The 16,203-nt window shown below is 35.2% G+C and overlaps 1 protein-coding gene and 1 long non-coding RNA gene across 3 annotated transcripts; one reads left to right on the top strand and one right to left on the bottom strand.

The window, feature by feature from the left end:
• Nucleotides 1-5,721: 5,721 nt before the first annotated feature.
• Nucleotides 5,722-8,901, bottom strand: LOC119082228 (SH3 domain-binding protein 5). 2 transcript variants are annotated; one of them, XM_037191686.1, is made up of 10 exons: nucleotides 8,701-8,901; nucleotides 8,505-8,567; nucleotides 8,307-8,435; nucleotides 8,072-8,225; nucleotides 7,809-7,944; nucleotides 7,494-7,559; nucleotides 7,208-7,406; nucleotides 6,947-7,147; nucleotides 6,213-6,640; nucleotides 5,722-6,152 (listed from the first exon to the last, which is right to left on the bottom strand). In XM_037191686.1, exons 1-10 carry the CDS (start codon nucleotides 8,731-8,733, stop codon nucleotides 6,062-6,064), a joined length of 1,500 nt encoding a protein of 499 aa, XP_037047581.1. In that variant the 5' UTR covers nucleotides 8,734-8,901; the 3' UTR covers nucleotides 5,722-6,061. The 2 variants fall into 2 exon arrangements, with proteins under 2 accessions (XP_037047581.1, XP_037047589.1); XM_037191694.1 differs by lacking the exon at nucleotides 7,494-7,559 and having other exon boundaries at nucleotides 8,701-8,900.
• Nucleotides 8,902-11,076: 2,175 nt separating this feature from the next.
• LOC119082967 lies at nucleotides 11,077-11,773 on the top strand. The gene is made up of 2 exons (XR_005088758.1): nucleotides 11,077-11,203; nucleotides 11,389-11,773. It is a non-coding gene; the product is annotated as an uncharacterized LOC119082967 (long non-coding RNA).
• The last annotated feature ends 4,430 nt before the right edge of the window (nucleotides 11,774-16,203 follow it).

Here is a 16,203-nt window from a genome sequence, read left to right as displayed (position 1 = left end):
TAACGGGAATAGTGATAACCTTTTCGTCTGTCATTTGGTTATAATAGTCGTGCGAGACAACAGAAATCAAATATTCCAAAAAACTGGTTCGTCTTTTCTTCTTTTTGTATTAACGACAATTCTTATGTTTTTCTCATTGGAATTAACTTCAGTTATAAACTCTCTAAATGACCGTGTTTTTCTGAATTTTTTTATTTCTCTTACTTCTCTCATTTCTCTATATTCGTCATGGAAAAAATATTATTTCCTTGACTGAAAGTCAGGGTCTTATGAAAGAAAATACCCTCAAATGTCCGTAACGCTAAGTTCACTATGATATTTTGAAAATGTTCTACATTGGCAAAAAACGTTAAATACGAAAAACGTCCGTACACTTGTTATCTCGATAACTCGAGTAATTCTTAACCGATTTGCAAAATTTTGGTCTTAATCGACGGAGAATGAAAATCACGAGGTTAAGTTCGTAGATGAGCAATATTGGGGTAATGAAATGGGAGTAATTCTAACTTCCCTAATTCTTATCAGATTTTCAATTTTTTTGTGTTATTCGACGAAAATTGAAATTCTTGAGGTTGAGTTCGTCTTTAACAACGAGATGGGAGAAATTCTACACAGACGATTTTCCTTGTTAACTCAATAAGTAAGCTTTACCCAATTTTCAAAATTTTTGTTTTAATTGACAGAGAATGATATTCATGAGGTTAAGTTCGTAGATGGGCAACGTTGGAGCAATGAGATGGGAATAAATGTAAACGCAACATTGTTTCCTTGTTACCACGAAATTTTTTCGTTGGTTGGTTGAGCAGTCATTAAGCTTCTTTTTACCACTTTTTGCCTATCGTATTAAGAATTACGTACACATGAAATAACTGAAAGACGAATACAGATTTAGTTTTATGATACGAATTGTTAGCCATTCCTTTTATAAAGACATGGGTCTAGGTGGTCTGTGGCTCAGAGGTACATGGGTCTTATCAAGGCTGTAAACTTTGGGGAGGTCACGCAGACCGCTTCTGAAGATTTTACATATAAAAAAATCGCCACATCGTCACGACGACGAGAATCGTCACAGTAGGTGAGTTTTTAGGTCTTTGGTAGCTCTCAGTCGGTAGTTGGTATTTTTGGTAGTTGGTAATTTTGGAAGTTGGTAGTTTTGGTAGCTGGCTTGATATTCCAAATTGCAAAACCACTATGAGCAAATCAACACCAAATAATAATTATCTGTTATCTGATAGCCGATAGCTCACAGTTAACATTGCAATTCGAAATTTTTGGAGTTTGCTATTCGAGAACTACACGACGACTGACAAAATTATTCCACATGCTCGCCTAATTAATGCTTAATTTTTAGTTGACTACCAAACTGGTAGTTGACGACCAAACTGGTAGTTGACGACCAAACTGGTAGTTGACGACCAAACTGGTAGTTGACGACCAAACTGGTAGTTGACGACCAAACTGGTAGTTGACGACCAAACTGGTAGTTGACGACCAAACTGGTAGTTGACGACCAAACTGGTAGTTGACGACCAAACTGGTAGTTGACGACCAAACTGGTAGTTGACGACCAAACTGGTAGTTGACGACCATGCTAATAGAGATGTGAAAGAGATGTTTACTGTTTGAGAGCTGCACACCGACTGATGAAATTATTTAGGCTGCTTGCCTATTTATAATTCGATAATTTGGTAGTTGACTACCAAATTGGTAAAAGTTGGTGGAGATGTTTATTGTTCAACAGCTGGATATCGACTAATGAAACTATTCTTCCTGCTTGCCTCCAGAAAAAATCGAGAAAAAGAAAAAAGACCTCACCAGGCTTCGGTATCATTCGTTGTAAATATTGTTTGTTTGTATTCTTCTCGGTATGTACATACTCAAAAATGCCTCTACTGATCACATCGTGTTATAATTTACTACTTTCACACGAGTTTCACACGGTCTGCCCATGCGAATGTTCTGTATTTTAACTGTAATTTAGAGATTTGTATTGTTGGCTCAGAAAAAAATGTTTTTCATCAAGTCTGACAAACTCCTGAAAAACAAGAGGAGATTGACGCGGCAGGCGCGTTAGCAATAGACTCGCACGTTCCGAAACTACAATTTTCGCAATATTTCCACACATTTAGTATAGTTGAGTGTAACTGCTATTACAATCACAGTAGTCCTTATTACATAAATTAAATTTCGAAAATGGTACAATTGTGAAATCACATAATATGAAGAGTACTTACTATTAATAGTTAAATATTGATAGTCAAATGTCGAACAACGTAGGCGCAAGCGGATCATACATTTTAATCAGTCAAGTCTTGACGCTCGCCTAGTTAACATCTCCGCTAAAACATTCTCTTTCAACTATCAACTATTGATAGTTGACTATCAATAGTTGAGGAAGAATGTTTTAGTGGAGATGTTAACTGGACGAGCGGATCATACATTTTAATCAGTCAATTCGTGACTCTTGTCCAGTTGACATCACCGTTAAACATTCTACCTATCCAATATTGATAGACAACTATCAATAGTTGATAGTTGAGGGAGAATTTTTTGGCGGAGATGTTAACTGGACGAGCGTCATATATTGACTGATTAAAATGTATGATCCGCTAGCTACTAGATTGTTCGACATTTGATAGTCAACTGTAATTGAATTTATTACATAATATTACAAAAATTTACAGCAGCACTAGTCTATGCGCAGCGCTCGTTCGGTGAACATCTTTGTTGAAGCATCTTAAATATTTGAGTTCTCATCGAAAAGGCTCACCCTCTATCACATATCAGACATACGTGAGAATGGTAGTTGGGCAGAGTGAATTCGATTGGGACTAAAAATCTTAATGGAGTGATGTGTGTCGTTGCGCGAGACGCTGTGACCTATAAATTTTTGAGGTCTGATCGAAAAGGCTCACCCTTCATCAATATACCAGACTCAAGTGATAATTGTAGATGGGCAGAGTCAAAAAGATCGGGATCAAAAGTTTGGATAGTTTGAGCGTGTCGCTTCAACCGTCCTTTCATATTTTTCTAAAGTTACGACACACGGACAGACAGACGGACGGACAGACAGACGGACGGACGGACGGACGGACGGACGGACGGTCGGACGGACGGACGGACGGACGGACAGACGGACGGACGGACAGACGGACGGACGGACGGACGGACGGACGGACGGACGGACATGGCTCAATCGTCTTATAATATCATACTGATAATAATTGCCCACTACGATATAGGCCGTTTTCGATTATTTCACTTACTTACACGATGGTGGGCAAAACATAAAGACTCTCACGATTTACTTCGTATCGTGCGAGTCTAATAAACCAAGAATTTAAATTTAAACTATTTTTAGCTAAAAAACAACAAAAATTTGACACTTTTCTGACAAATCGAAATTACTGAGCTGAAGCGACAATATTTAATTGACCACTAACGACGATTTACAATTATTTGATCCTTGAACCATAACATAAAGTGGAAAAGATTTTTTTTTTAAAGTTACAAGTTACAAGTGAAAGGAAGATCTTGTGATAATATACTGAAGGCCAGCAAACGGTAAGTTCATAAAAACCGACATAATCGAAGAAACACGTTTAAGTAAATTATTTCTGATGAAATAAAGAAAAGCAAACAATCGAGATCCTAAAAACGTTGCTAAAATCGTAAAATATCGAGCGTCCTAATTCCTGTTAAAAGAGGCGTGGTCTTAAAAACTTTACTCAAAAACACCTCACTGTTTTGATTCCGTTTACGCCTTCGTTTAATTGAGAGTAGGCATGGGCGATAATGAAAATGATTATCGATAATTATCGACTTTTTTTATCGAAAATTATAAAAAAATATCGATAATCGATAATTATTGATATTTTGATAATTATCAAGATATCGATAATTCGATATATCGATATTTCGGTCCGAAAATCCGATATTTATCGATATATTCCGATATATCGGTATGTTATCATGAATTTTCAGATAAATATCAAAATATCGATATTTTGATAATTATCGAATTTCGATATTTTGATAATTATCGATAATTATTAAATTATCGATAACGATATGATTAATCGGGGTAGGGTAATCTCGCACACCACACAAATTCATGGTGTGCGAGATTCACCTCTAAGGGGTGAATCTCGCACAGTCATGACTTTTCGTTACATGTCGTAAAAGGACGCATACTATGATCGCGTGTGCGAGATTCCCCGACACCGATTAATCGATTATCGATAATTTCTTCCCATTGATATTATCGATAATTTTGAACGCCTCCCATCCCTAATTGAGAGATACGTTGAAACAATTATGTGTTCCATTGATTGAATACTGCTGTGCGCTATTGTTTAAACACATCCGTCAAGTAAAACGGAATGAATGAAAACGGAATGAATGAAAACGGAGAGAACTTGTCGAGTGTGAAGCAGCCCGTAGCTTTACCTTTTTCTCATTGATTATCGAACTCTGCTGAGAACTTCGGCTAATCGTACCTTAGTGTCCATGATGCGTTATACAGGTTAATGATCCGAATGTTCTCGTAGTTGTTACAATTTTTTGTGAATGGAATGATTTCAAAAGGCACATCTTTGGATTATTACGTCGAATTTTTTGAGCGACTTAGTCCTAAAGCCATAGGGATTTAATATGGTTCGGAAATACCGTTCAATTTAACCTGTCCATACGGCTATTCATCTGTTATGACAACAAAAATAATGACAAGCCCTGGGTAATATGGTGCATTATATAGCAAAGGCAAAATGTATGTTAACAGATTGAAGTACAAGATTTGAAATCAACAAATTAAAATACTTTGATCGTTGGAAGCAATAGACCCGATATTAATACTCGTCATCCTGAAGTAGTTGCAAAAGAAGTTGCAAAATTCGTAAAGGGAAATGTTTTTTGCGACAACTTTTGCAACTACTTCAAACGACTGGGAGCAACCTGAAGTAGTTGTCAAAGTAGTTGCAAAATTCGTAAAAGGAAAATATTTTTTGCAACAAGTTTTGCAACTACTTCAAAAGGCTCGTCATATGCTTGCCGTTTCTAAAAGGTTAAATGGCCGTTCGTATAATGGAACTGTTAGACGTCGAACGTACGTTTTGGACAAGGGATTCGATCATAAAGGCGGAAACGTAAACTGAATGCATCGAATTTTGGTTTCAATGCTCCAGCTCGAACATCGTGTAAAGCCTGTTAAGCAGACCACGTTAATGGTTATGGAGGATGTGACTATTATTGTGTCGAAGATGGCGTCTACATGGACTATCGAATGGTGCTTTTGAATCTTGACACTAAATTATATATCGATCGTATGGTTTACATTATTTCTGTAACAAGTTTCTTTGAAGCTTTAAGTTTCAATTAATCAACAGCTGATAGCTGTAATAACTTTTTTTTTTAAACACTGCTTTCAGATGCCAATATCTAATTCACTTAATAGCCAATTTATTGCTTCAATTGTTGCTTCATTAAGACTTTGGAGACGCTGTTGAATTGACACTAAATTACGGACCAACGCTGAATAGTTGGCATTTACTCCTACAATTTTTATTGCTGGAAGCAGTACTCTGGATCCCCAAAAAATTTGTGAAAATTTGACGCTTTTGACGTACTACAAATCTCCATCATTACTAACGTTATCACCAACACCATCATCACTAACGGCAATTAATCGGCGAGACACAACAAATTACGAAATAAAAGTCAAGATCGTGTTGGCTTAGCCATAATAAAGTGGCCGAAAATGATATTTTCTTTCTCGTAACTGTAACATTCATCGTCATCATGCATAAATATGATCAAGGTACACATTTTTGAAATTGCTCACAAATTGCAACTATTATTAAGAAATTAACTCTAATTCTCAGACTAAAATGACTAGATTAGTTTCAATTAAGACTTGAAATGGGTTTTTGCTCTCATTTGCTGTTTTCCTTCTCCTTCTTCTTTGTGATAAAATTAGTTTTGCATTTTTGCAGCCTCCACATCAGCCTCATGTTGATTAAAATATATGCAGCCGTTGGTAATTTTGTGCGAGTTATACAATGATTTACTTTGATATGGTTAACATATCAGTGCAGTCTTCATTTAACAGTAAATTTTCGACTTGTTCATCTGATAATCCGTCCTTGTTTTCCGACCTGGATTTTAGAAAAAAAGCATTTTCCAAACAATTTGTGTAAAATAGCTAATCCACCCACCTGCTAAATGAGAAAAAATCCGACGAATCCGAACTCACTTCCGATTCGCTATTGCGCCGTTCCAACGATTTTCCAACTTTCTGAAAACTTAACGCAAACACATCTTTGACCTTATCGCTAGCATCAATTAAAATGTCCAAGCTTTGACGTCGGCTCGAATTTTTGGCATTTGATCTCGTTATCCAGTTGCTGAGGTGTTCGTTGTCCTTACGGCCACCCGTCGTCACATTATTATCGTCCAAACTGAATATCGTAGTGCATGTCACTTTCGGATTACCACCGCCAACCGATGATAAACTGGAATTTTCCGTTGTTGTCGTTGTTCTGTCGTCGATGTGAGAATGCTGTGAATATCCAGAACTGGTGCTCTCCGAATTTGATAGGCGAATTTCGGTCCATTGTTCCATATCATCGTTTGATACGAATGTCTGTAAAGGAAGGGGTTAGTGAGTTTTACCGGCATTGTGGGCTCGGTTGCCGGTTTTACTCGTCGCATTTGACGGCGATTTTCTGAAGTTCTTTTGCGTAAAAAACGTCTTCCGTTCGATGCAACGAGTAAACGAGCATGTTAAAATGTCCAAGCGACGAATGGTAACAGATAATTTTCATTGCGGGACTACAAATTAATTTTGAATTTCGGTCTAAGGTGGACAGAGAATTAATTGAAATTTCAGATGAAAAGTTCAGACACAAACATTTATGTGCATCAGTAATATCTTATATAATTCACTTACTCCGTCACTTTTACCCGGTGAATTCAATTCTGCGGAGCTGCCTTGTTGCGGATACGAATCAAAATCGCGTATTAAATGCGGACAGTCTAATTTCTCAATATTTTTCTGTCTAATTGGACTCGATTTGGTGCTTAGTTTCGATGGAAAATCCAGATATTCGTCGGTGAAATTGCTGGTGGAATTTTCGATGCAGTCGTTGGCCTTGATAAATTTTTGTTTTGTTAATCAGACGAATTATTGATCGTTGCCACATGTTCTTACATCATAATTTTCAGCCATTTCATTGCTTAACCGACGCTCCTCTCTCATTTTGTGGATCTCTTCCGATATCTGTTCTAAACTTTTAAGGGCATCATTGTAGCTAGCCTTTGCATTACTCACTTTCAATTCCAATTCGACGATTCGCTTTTTCTGCTCCTTCAAAATGCCATTGTAGTTGGCCCTAGTTTCATAGTACGGTCTGCAAAGCGAATTCAAATTTATTTCAATAATTTGGATGGCTGGAATATCGACCATGGAATATAAAAACAAGAAACAGAAAACTCACGAAAAAAATAACTCGAATTTGAGTGCACAAATACTGATCAACAGAAGATTTCTGCGTACATTGAAACTATAAACAAAAAGAAGGAAACAAAATCACACTAAAAACTGAAACTTAGTTAAAAATCCAAATCAAATCATTGGAATTAATATGGGAAACGATGATGATCCATTCAATTTTTTTGTGGTCGAAAATTAAATTGATGCATCGGGTTGTCTTGAGTACGAATTACAAAAAAAATTCTGTTTAATTTCCCATACCAACAACAATGTTAACAACGAAAAAAACAAAATTCCACTGTACATTCATCTCGTGTACCTTGAGGCCTTTATGGAGCTCTTCAGTTGAGATTGGAGTTTGGCTACCCGACTATTAGCTACATCTTGTTTTAATTCACAGATTTTCAAAACATTCCTCGATTCGATGCATTCAATTTGAGATTGGTTCACTCGACCTAATGTTAGCAATGTTAGTTTGGACAAACGGAGATATGGTTGAGACACAGAAAAATGTGAAAAAAAGAAAAACATTTTCGGTTTACAGGTTCGGTTAGGAACACGATAAAATAAAATGGAAATTACTAGCTGCATGGCTCAACATTTCCTGGCATGCGGTGTCTAATGTTGATTGTTCACCCAGTCCCTGTTCAGCTAGCATTACCATTTCTTTGGCGGCTACGTGAATTGATTTTGCCTTCTCATGATTGATTGCTGCTTGCTGACATTCTTTTTGAAGCTGTACAGTGTTAACCAGATAAATATTTAGAATTTTTGGCGTTTCAACTAAAATTAGGAAAATGAAAAAAAAACAACCAACCTGAGCTGCATACAGTCGAGCCTCGTAGTAAGGTTTTGCGGTTTGAATAGAATTTGTCAACTTATGTGCGGACTGTTTGATTTTCTCGACACTCTCCACCAACAGTAACCTAAAATCCGATTTTGCTTCCTACGATAAATTTATCGCTTAGTCATGAACACAGTTGTTTAACAACAAAGTCTGCATTTTAACACTTACATCCAATTCAACTTCAAACTTGTTTATGTTGTCCGTAGCCGAATTTAGCTTCTCAAGTTCTATCTGTTAGTTCGAAATAAAATGTTTCTCCGTTATTTAATGAGAAGAAAGAAAAAAAAACTAACAAAATTAGTCCGGAAATTAGGTCAAGTTCATTGAAATGATAAGATAGCAAACGAAAACCATCACATTTTACCTGTATGCGAGGGTCAACGGAATCGACAGACATTGTTACACGATTTATTGCTTAATTTTAATAAGAATTTTTACGAGTAATTGAGTATTATTTACAGTCAAGTAGTTGGTTATTTACAAACTGTGTGCAATTTGCTCCATTTTTCTATCATAAAAGGTTAAACATATGACAAAATATGTCAAACGAAAATCTTACTGTTGCGCACTGGAGGAGTTGCAAAAAAAAGGAAACAGGCGCGACTATTTGATTGTGAAATAAATATAGAATATGTTCAGATGCATTTTATCATTGCGAAAAGAATAGTTTTGGATGTTTTGGTAACAAAAGATATCGTTACGTTACACTGTGGAGTCTGATTATAAATGGTGATCTTCAGGGGAAGGTAGTTTGTTGTTCATGAATTTTGGTCTGCATCTCCCGGTTAATCAATTTACACTCACGGAATTTTGAAAACCGACACATTTTCTGTTTTGTGGTTTATTGTTTTTCTGAAAAATCTGAAACTCAAGTAAAACACAGAGACAGAAAATTTGTCAGTTTTCAAAATTTCGTGTAAATCCGATGTATTACAAAATAATTACAGAATGGGGTGTGCGTTTTGACCAAAATATTTTGTTTTTTAAGGCCTGCGGGTAGGTTCGATGCAGAATGGTCCCTGATCACGAAAATATATTTAAAAAAATTGAAGTTCGAGTGTCGCTCTGAAAACCAACTTTTTTGGTCACAAATCCATAGTGAGATAGATTACTTCTGTCGATTGTGTAGAAAAAAAAAATTGTTAAGTGTTGGGTTTATGATAATTACTCGTATAGACCATAGCTTCAATTTGGCATACTTTAAAATAAAAAAAATTGACTCACTGACTGATGAAAAATTTCAAAAAGTTCTCCCGACCATTACTTTTTCGTAAATTTTTTTGATTTATAGCTTCCTAAAATCTGAGTCTGTAAAGCAATTTATCGTGTCGTAGCTCATTTTAAAGGGAATTTCAAGAGATTTCGAAGGAATGCAGATTCATTGTGTAGTCTATATTCCTTCGAAAGCTCTTGAAATTCCCTTTAAAATGAGCTATGACACGATATATTGCTTTACAGTCTCAGATTTTAGAAAACTTTAAATCAAAAAAATTTACGAAAAAGTAATGGTCGGGAGAGCTTTTTGAAATTTTTCATCAGTGAGTCAATTTTTTTCTTAGAGTAATTATACCTAGAGAGGTATTTCGTACGATAAAATGTGGTCCCGACATCAGTTTGTATAAGATTCACATTTCGTACAATTTTACGTAGAGCTTTTCACTAACACATGTACGCGTTGAAAATTTTGATAGTTGTCAGTTTTGTATTTTCTCAATCGCGTACCACTGTTTTGGAATTTTGTTTAAAATCATTCGCAATAATAATTATTAATTAAATATAGTGCAAATGTGATTCATTACGGGATCACAAAGTAAAGGAGTCAAGGGCAATGCCTGTTCATTTTTCCGGTAATTTAAGCGCATAATAAAAAATTGCTCAAGATACATCTGTTTGTTGATTTGTAATTTTCCTTCAAATGAGAGTTAAGCCAGTTAGGCTGGAGAAAATTTTCCAATTAACTAAACAAATAATTGCACAACTAATTTGCTGCATAAAACAACACGGGTCAATTTATATTTTTTTCGTTGTGTCTGTTGATATCAGTTCATACCGGTGGTATGTAAAAGGTTCTCAATTTTTTTAAAAAAGAATCCTAGTAGGCACATTCAAATTTTTTGTGCTAATTTGCCCATTACTAATTTTACGTAATTCTGTTCGTAATTTCCTCTCTAGGTATGATTTTTTTATTTTAAAGTATGCCAAATTGAAGCTACGGTATCTACGAGTAATAAATTATATCATATACACTTAACAATTTTCTTTCTGCACAGTCGGCAGTACTAATCTCACTATGGCTTTGTGACCAGAATCTATCTTGTTCACCAGATATATTTTTGTCAAAACCCTACACCCTGTTTCAGAATTCCTTGTTGTATGGACAAGGAAATGATATTATGAAGGAAGTTCTCTGTCGAAGGTATTTTTACTAAGCCACTCAACAAATGTACGTATATATGCTGTACTGTACGTCTGACGTTTCCTTCACTTTTCAAAATTTCCATAAATATTCTTAGAATTTCGTAGAAAGTAATACAAGTTGCAACTAATTTAATTCAATTAAATTAAAATTAACCAACAATACTGATGGCTCAGAACAATTTTTTGAATTTCATTCACAAAACTGTTCAATATTTCAATTATAATTTGGAGCTACTGTAGTTAAAATTTACACTGTTACTTACTTTCTCAGCTGTTTACAAGTGTCAAACTCTTTTGTTTTGACAAGCCTATGAACGAGTTGCGCCATAATCCATTGTATTTTTGTATAGTCATTTGCGCATCAGTCTGTTTTATGCACAAACATTTTCGAATTATAAACTCTAAATTAGTTTCAATTCTTGTCACCATTGGAACCATTTCACAGTTCCGTAAGTTTGGTATATACGCACTGCAAATGCAGATAAATATTTACAATGGATTTATAGCAATGAAAAAGACGCGTGCACGTAATTTCGCAAAAGATGTCTTTTGCATTGCGATGTACGTCCAGCCTTAATGTTTCGATTGAACAAAAAAAAACAATTTTTGATTGACTGATTGGCATTGTTCACAGCGCATTTAATATTTACCAAGCCTTTGTACCAAGCATCAATAAGACGCAAATATGGACGGACCAGTAGGTAGCAATGTGATTTTACTGCCTTCTGCAGAGGCCCTGCGTAAGTCTATCGAATTAAGTACACAAACTCCCGAAGCAATCGTTGATGACTACCTCAGTTTACCAACTCTACCGTATGGAACAACAATTACAATTGACAAAATTGGATGTCTAAACTACAATCCATTGACTAAGGAACACACGGGAATACTTCCATACAAGCATTTTCGATCAAAATGTCCAGCGGAATTCCCCGAGTGTAAAGATCCAGATTTGGACTACACTGACGATGAACAGGTGTCACCAGTTATTATTACATCGGGAAATGTAAAGTACCGTGTTAAAATGGAGCTGTGGTTTCCTTTATGTGACGCTTTCTCTTTAATTTTATCAAGGCAATCGGCTTTGAATAAAAAATTGTTACCTATTCGTGTATTAATAGACGAGAAGGATCAATTTATGGTCAACCTGATGAATTTAGGCTTACCACCTCGAAAATGACAATGTTTTATGAGATGCACTTATGCATTATGAATCTCTGTATTGTAACCATTTATTTTTTTTAAACATTTCTTCAATTTTATATTTAAGTCAAATCAATTGTAATCTCATTCAATAAATTTTTTTTAATTACCTACCATCATTCTTCGTCTACTTCTTTAACTTATCCGGCATCGACAACATTTTGATCACCGTTCAGCCAATAGGTTTGTGGTAAAAACAGCTACATAAAATTACTTTTCAAATGGTACCCCACACGACCATGTACGTTTTGTGTAGATCTAGTTTCTGTAAGAACAGTGTAAGTCTTCGGTTGTAAACTTTACCTGCACATATTTCAGGGTGGATGAATTTTAATTTTTTAAGTCCCTATTCGGCTCAGTAGTACATGTGATTACATTTCTAATGACACCCCACACGACCGTGTAAGGCTCGTGTAACTGGAGAAATTTTTGTAAGAAAGTTGCTAATTTTCGGTTTTTGGTCACCTCCCACTAGCCATACAAGCTTCGAAATTAAAAAAAAAAGATGTTTTGGCTTCTAGGGTTGAAGTCCTTTCTAGGTACCTATAAAAAATTCCACTAGAAAATACGTCCGATTTCGCAACTCAGCAACATAATGTCGAAAATTGCGAACTTTAGATGCCTCTGTTGCATAAAACGTTGTATGAATCTTTGTGCAAAGTACTTTATTAGGCTCACGATGTGTATTAGCCTAGTGTCATAAAAAAATACATATTTCGTATCTCGAGAAAAGTTTTTCATTTTTTAATGCCACTTGAACTTTCCTGACATATCAGTTCAATTCAGCGCATGAATGGAAGTAGTGATCTGAATTTATTATTTTTACTGTTATTTGACAAGAAAAAAATTGAGAAAGAAATGAAGAAATTACGATTTTTTTGAAAATTTCTGGATTTTTGATCGAAGTTGACTCTCGAGATAATTTTTTTTTTAATTGCTGCTGTGGATGTATCACTTTCGGAACTTTTTTGGGTATAGTTCTGACCTGTACCAGACGAATGAGCCTACGTACACGAAATCTGTTCGTAAGACACCGGCCAAAAATGGCGTCAAAGTTAGCGATATGATCATATTTCCGCCATTTTATTTTTCCAATGCTTATGCACGGTAAAGTGCACTTTACATCACTGCTTGTGACAGGGAAAATGCACGTACCGTTCACAAACATGTAAAATGTGTTACGTCACTGCTTGTAAATGCTTGTTTAGGCACGTGTGATTACTCCACTCGCCTTCGGCTCGTTCCGCAAACCTCACACTACAAACAGTGACATAACATACTATATATCTCCAGTTATAGCGATTCTTATAGTTTTACACTAAAACGGTAATTTTACCGGTAATACCAGTTCATTGACATCAAGAAAAAAATTTAGTTCTACAACTTTCGATACTATATCAGAATACATTCACATAAAATCTTAAAACCTCGAATCCCACGAACTACTTTTCGTGACACAAGCGTCTGGACTAATAACACTCAAAATGACTGACGAACTGCAAGATTACCGAATGTATCCCTTCTGTTGATGTATTTTTAAGTTTGAAGAGGTGGTTGAGATGCATCGTTGCTGTTCAAAAATATTACTTTAGGTCTTTAGATCATAATAGTGAAACATTAGATAGGTACAATGCACATCACGATCTCAATCAAGAAGAAATATTTGTGACTTAAGTCACTATACAAACACAAGTTAAGTCCAATTCATTAGGGGTAAACTATTATGGTTCGTAAAGTTCGCGAGTATGGCGATTTCGTACATTTTTGACGAAAAATATATGGGACAAATGTCAAAAGTTCACCAAATTGCTATACTTACGAACCTTACGAGCCATAATGGTTTACCCTTATTGTCTCAGCTGAATACAAAGTGACAAAATCGACTAAAGCGTTTTCAACTAATCAAAATGAGAAAATTTTCAGTGAATTTTGATCCAAAAACAATATGAACAAATTTTCAGCGCATTCAAACAAATCACACAAAATAGGGCAATTCTATCATTTGTCCCATAGCAATGTAGTGTTGTGTTAGATATATTTATTTTACTCAAATATAATCTTAGATACTTTCCTCATCTGTGCAGCAATTACTTATTTTGTATTATATAAATCCGTACCTTCCTAGAATAGGATTGCTTTTCAAGCAACCACTCGCATATTAAAAATATTCTCCCACCACATAACTCAAACTTGTCGTGATTTACATTTTAAAATATATTGTTAGATCCGAGTACAAAAGTTAACTTAGTTGAAAGCTTTCTTGCTGTTGTAAATGCATATAATTATGCACCGACTAAATAGTTTTAATGTTTCTTAATATTGCCAGTAAGCATCGCACTAAAGTAAATGTAAATTTAGTTGAAACTGAATTTTCTTTCGTTATTTAAAGTGCACAAAATCCTAAAAGTAGAATGAACAGTATATACAAATTTTCGCAATAAAACTTTTTTTTTAGTTCACTCATGTTCGTGCATTTAAGTAACTAAATCTAAACGAAACGAAAAATCATTCGAAAAAGTTTTTGCAAAGTTAAGTTATAAATAAAAACATAAATGATAAACAGCACACAAAATAAAAATATTCAATTTCATTATCATGGAAAGAGATTGATTCTACGGTAGAGATAAGACGCACGATTTTTCATGAACCGACGTTAGATGTGCCACATTATCTGTTTTTTATTGTTGTTAATATGCTAAAGCAAGCAAGCTTCTTAAAATATATCGATTTACTAAGACAACATTTTGTGACTGAATTACGGGCTACTCCAATATCGGTATAAAGTAATAATATACCGAAAAGATATTCGATGATAATGAAATTTGAATACGTTAAACTGCTGTACGTAACGAATATCACTCGTGTTTATTATCATGTATGTTCTCATTGCTTCTTTCCAGTCTGAAGCAGTGGCGTGTGGTGTGCAGGAAACGACCGCCTTCTTTCTTTTCTGCTGAGTAAAACGATCTTATTTCTTTCCAATGCTGGGGTTTGCTTTCATTTCTGTATATTTTCTTAGATTTCCTATTATGATTTGTACTAGTCCGGAAGGTATCAAGGAATCTCACTCGCGATTACCGTAATTTCAAAATATTTAAGTATTTTCCATTCGTTAAATTTTATCCGTTCTTCATAACTTTTCCTCAGCAGTTTTGTATGAAAAATGTTTCCAGATTTTTTTACAGTGTCAAAATTTGCTTGATACATTGTCTCGTTTCAGTACTATATATTTAGAGCACCACTCATGCTTGAAGTGCGTTGGTTTGGGTTATGAATAACGCTGGGAAAAATTCCTTTTTTACTGTAGAAACGTAGTAATCTTGCACGCCTTACATGCACGAGATTCCTAGCAGCCTCACTTCGTTCGGGCTACAACTCGCGAAATTACCTATTACAGGTACGTATATAACTATTGATCCCGAAAATTCTTTGTTCAAGTCAACAATTAAATTTCTTCTTCAAAACTTTTCATCGTCATAACAGTATGAAAATCCGCCATCACGTGTGATGTATCAAACGCGTATCTTCATCTGAAGCTTTCCAAGGTAAATATAGTGAGGAGGTAACGCCATCTCATCCCTTCGTTGAAAGCAAAACATGGAATAGAAAGTCAGGTCATCTGTTGTGAGATAGCGAAAATATTTTTGTGAAAAAAAGTAAATCGTAAGCAACCATTTAAAAAAAATATGTCATTGGCATCGAACTTATGTGCTAGGCCGCGCGTCTGAATGGCATTACCTCCTCACTATATTTACCTTGAAGTTTTCGCCCCTATTTACTTGGCATTAACGATAGTTTTCAGAGCAATTTCATTAAGACGAATCTACACATGGCTAAATTGTTGCCTACTTTTCGGGGCAAAATTATTATTATTTTGATGATGATTTTGGACTCGCATTCTTTTTGGAAAAAATAAGACCATCGTTTGGTGTTAAAACGTGTTAGCTTTCAGTAAAAATTTAAATGTTTGTGGTGATGTAACCTGAGTCTGAGAAAACTCAATATTTCACGAAAATTGACCCATATTTTGAGTTTTATCGGAGTTAGTTAGGATACATCGCCACAAACATTTAAATTTTTCCTGAAAGCTAACACATTTTAACACCAAACGATGGTCGTACTTTTTCCAAAAAGAATGCGAGTCCAAAATTATCATCAAAATAATAATTTTGCCCCGAAAAGTAGGCAACAATTTAGCCATGTGTAGATTCGTCTTAACTGGAAGCATATGTTACTTCACTGCTTC

This window comes from Bradysia coprophila, chromosome X (assembly GCF_014529535.1).
Source record: "Bradysia coprophila strain Holo2 chromosome X, BU_Bcop_v1, whole genome shotgun sequence".
Lineage (NCBI taxonomy): Eukaryota > Metazoa > Arthropoda > Insecta > Diptera > Sciaridae > Bradysia > Bradysia coprophila.
Note: the sequence above shows the minus strand (reverse complement) of the source record. Positions and strands in the feature narration are given on the sequence as shown.

Excerpts from the sequence above, each read along its gene's own strand:
- LOC119082228 (XM_037191686.1), bottom strand. The coding sequence starts at position 8,733 with ATGTCTGTCGATTCCGTTGACCCTCGCATACAG. Across the intron at positions 8,226-8,306 it reads CTCGACTGTATGCAGCTCAG|CTTCAAAAAGAATGTCAGCA; the intron begins GTTGGTTGTTTT and ends AACACTGTACAG. Across the intron at positions 6,641-6,946 it reads CACCGGGTAAAAGTGACGGA|ACATTCGTATCAAACGATGA; the intron begins GTAAGTGAATTA and ends CTTCCTTTACAG.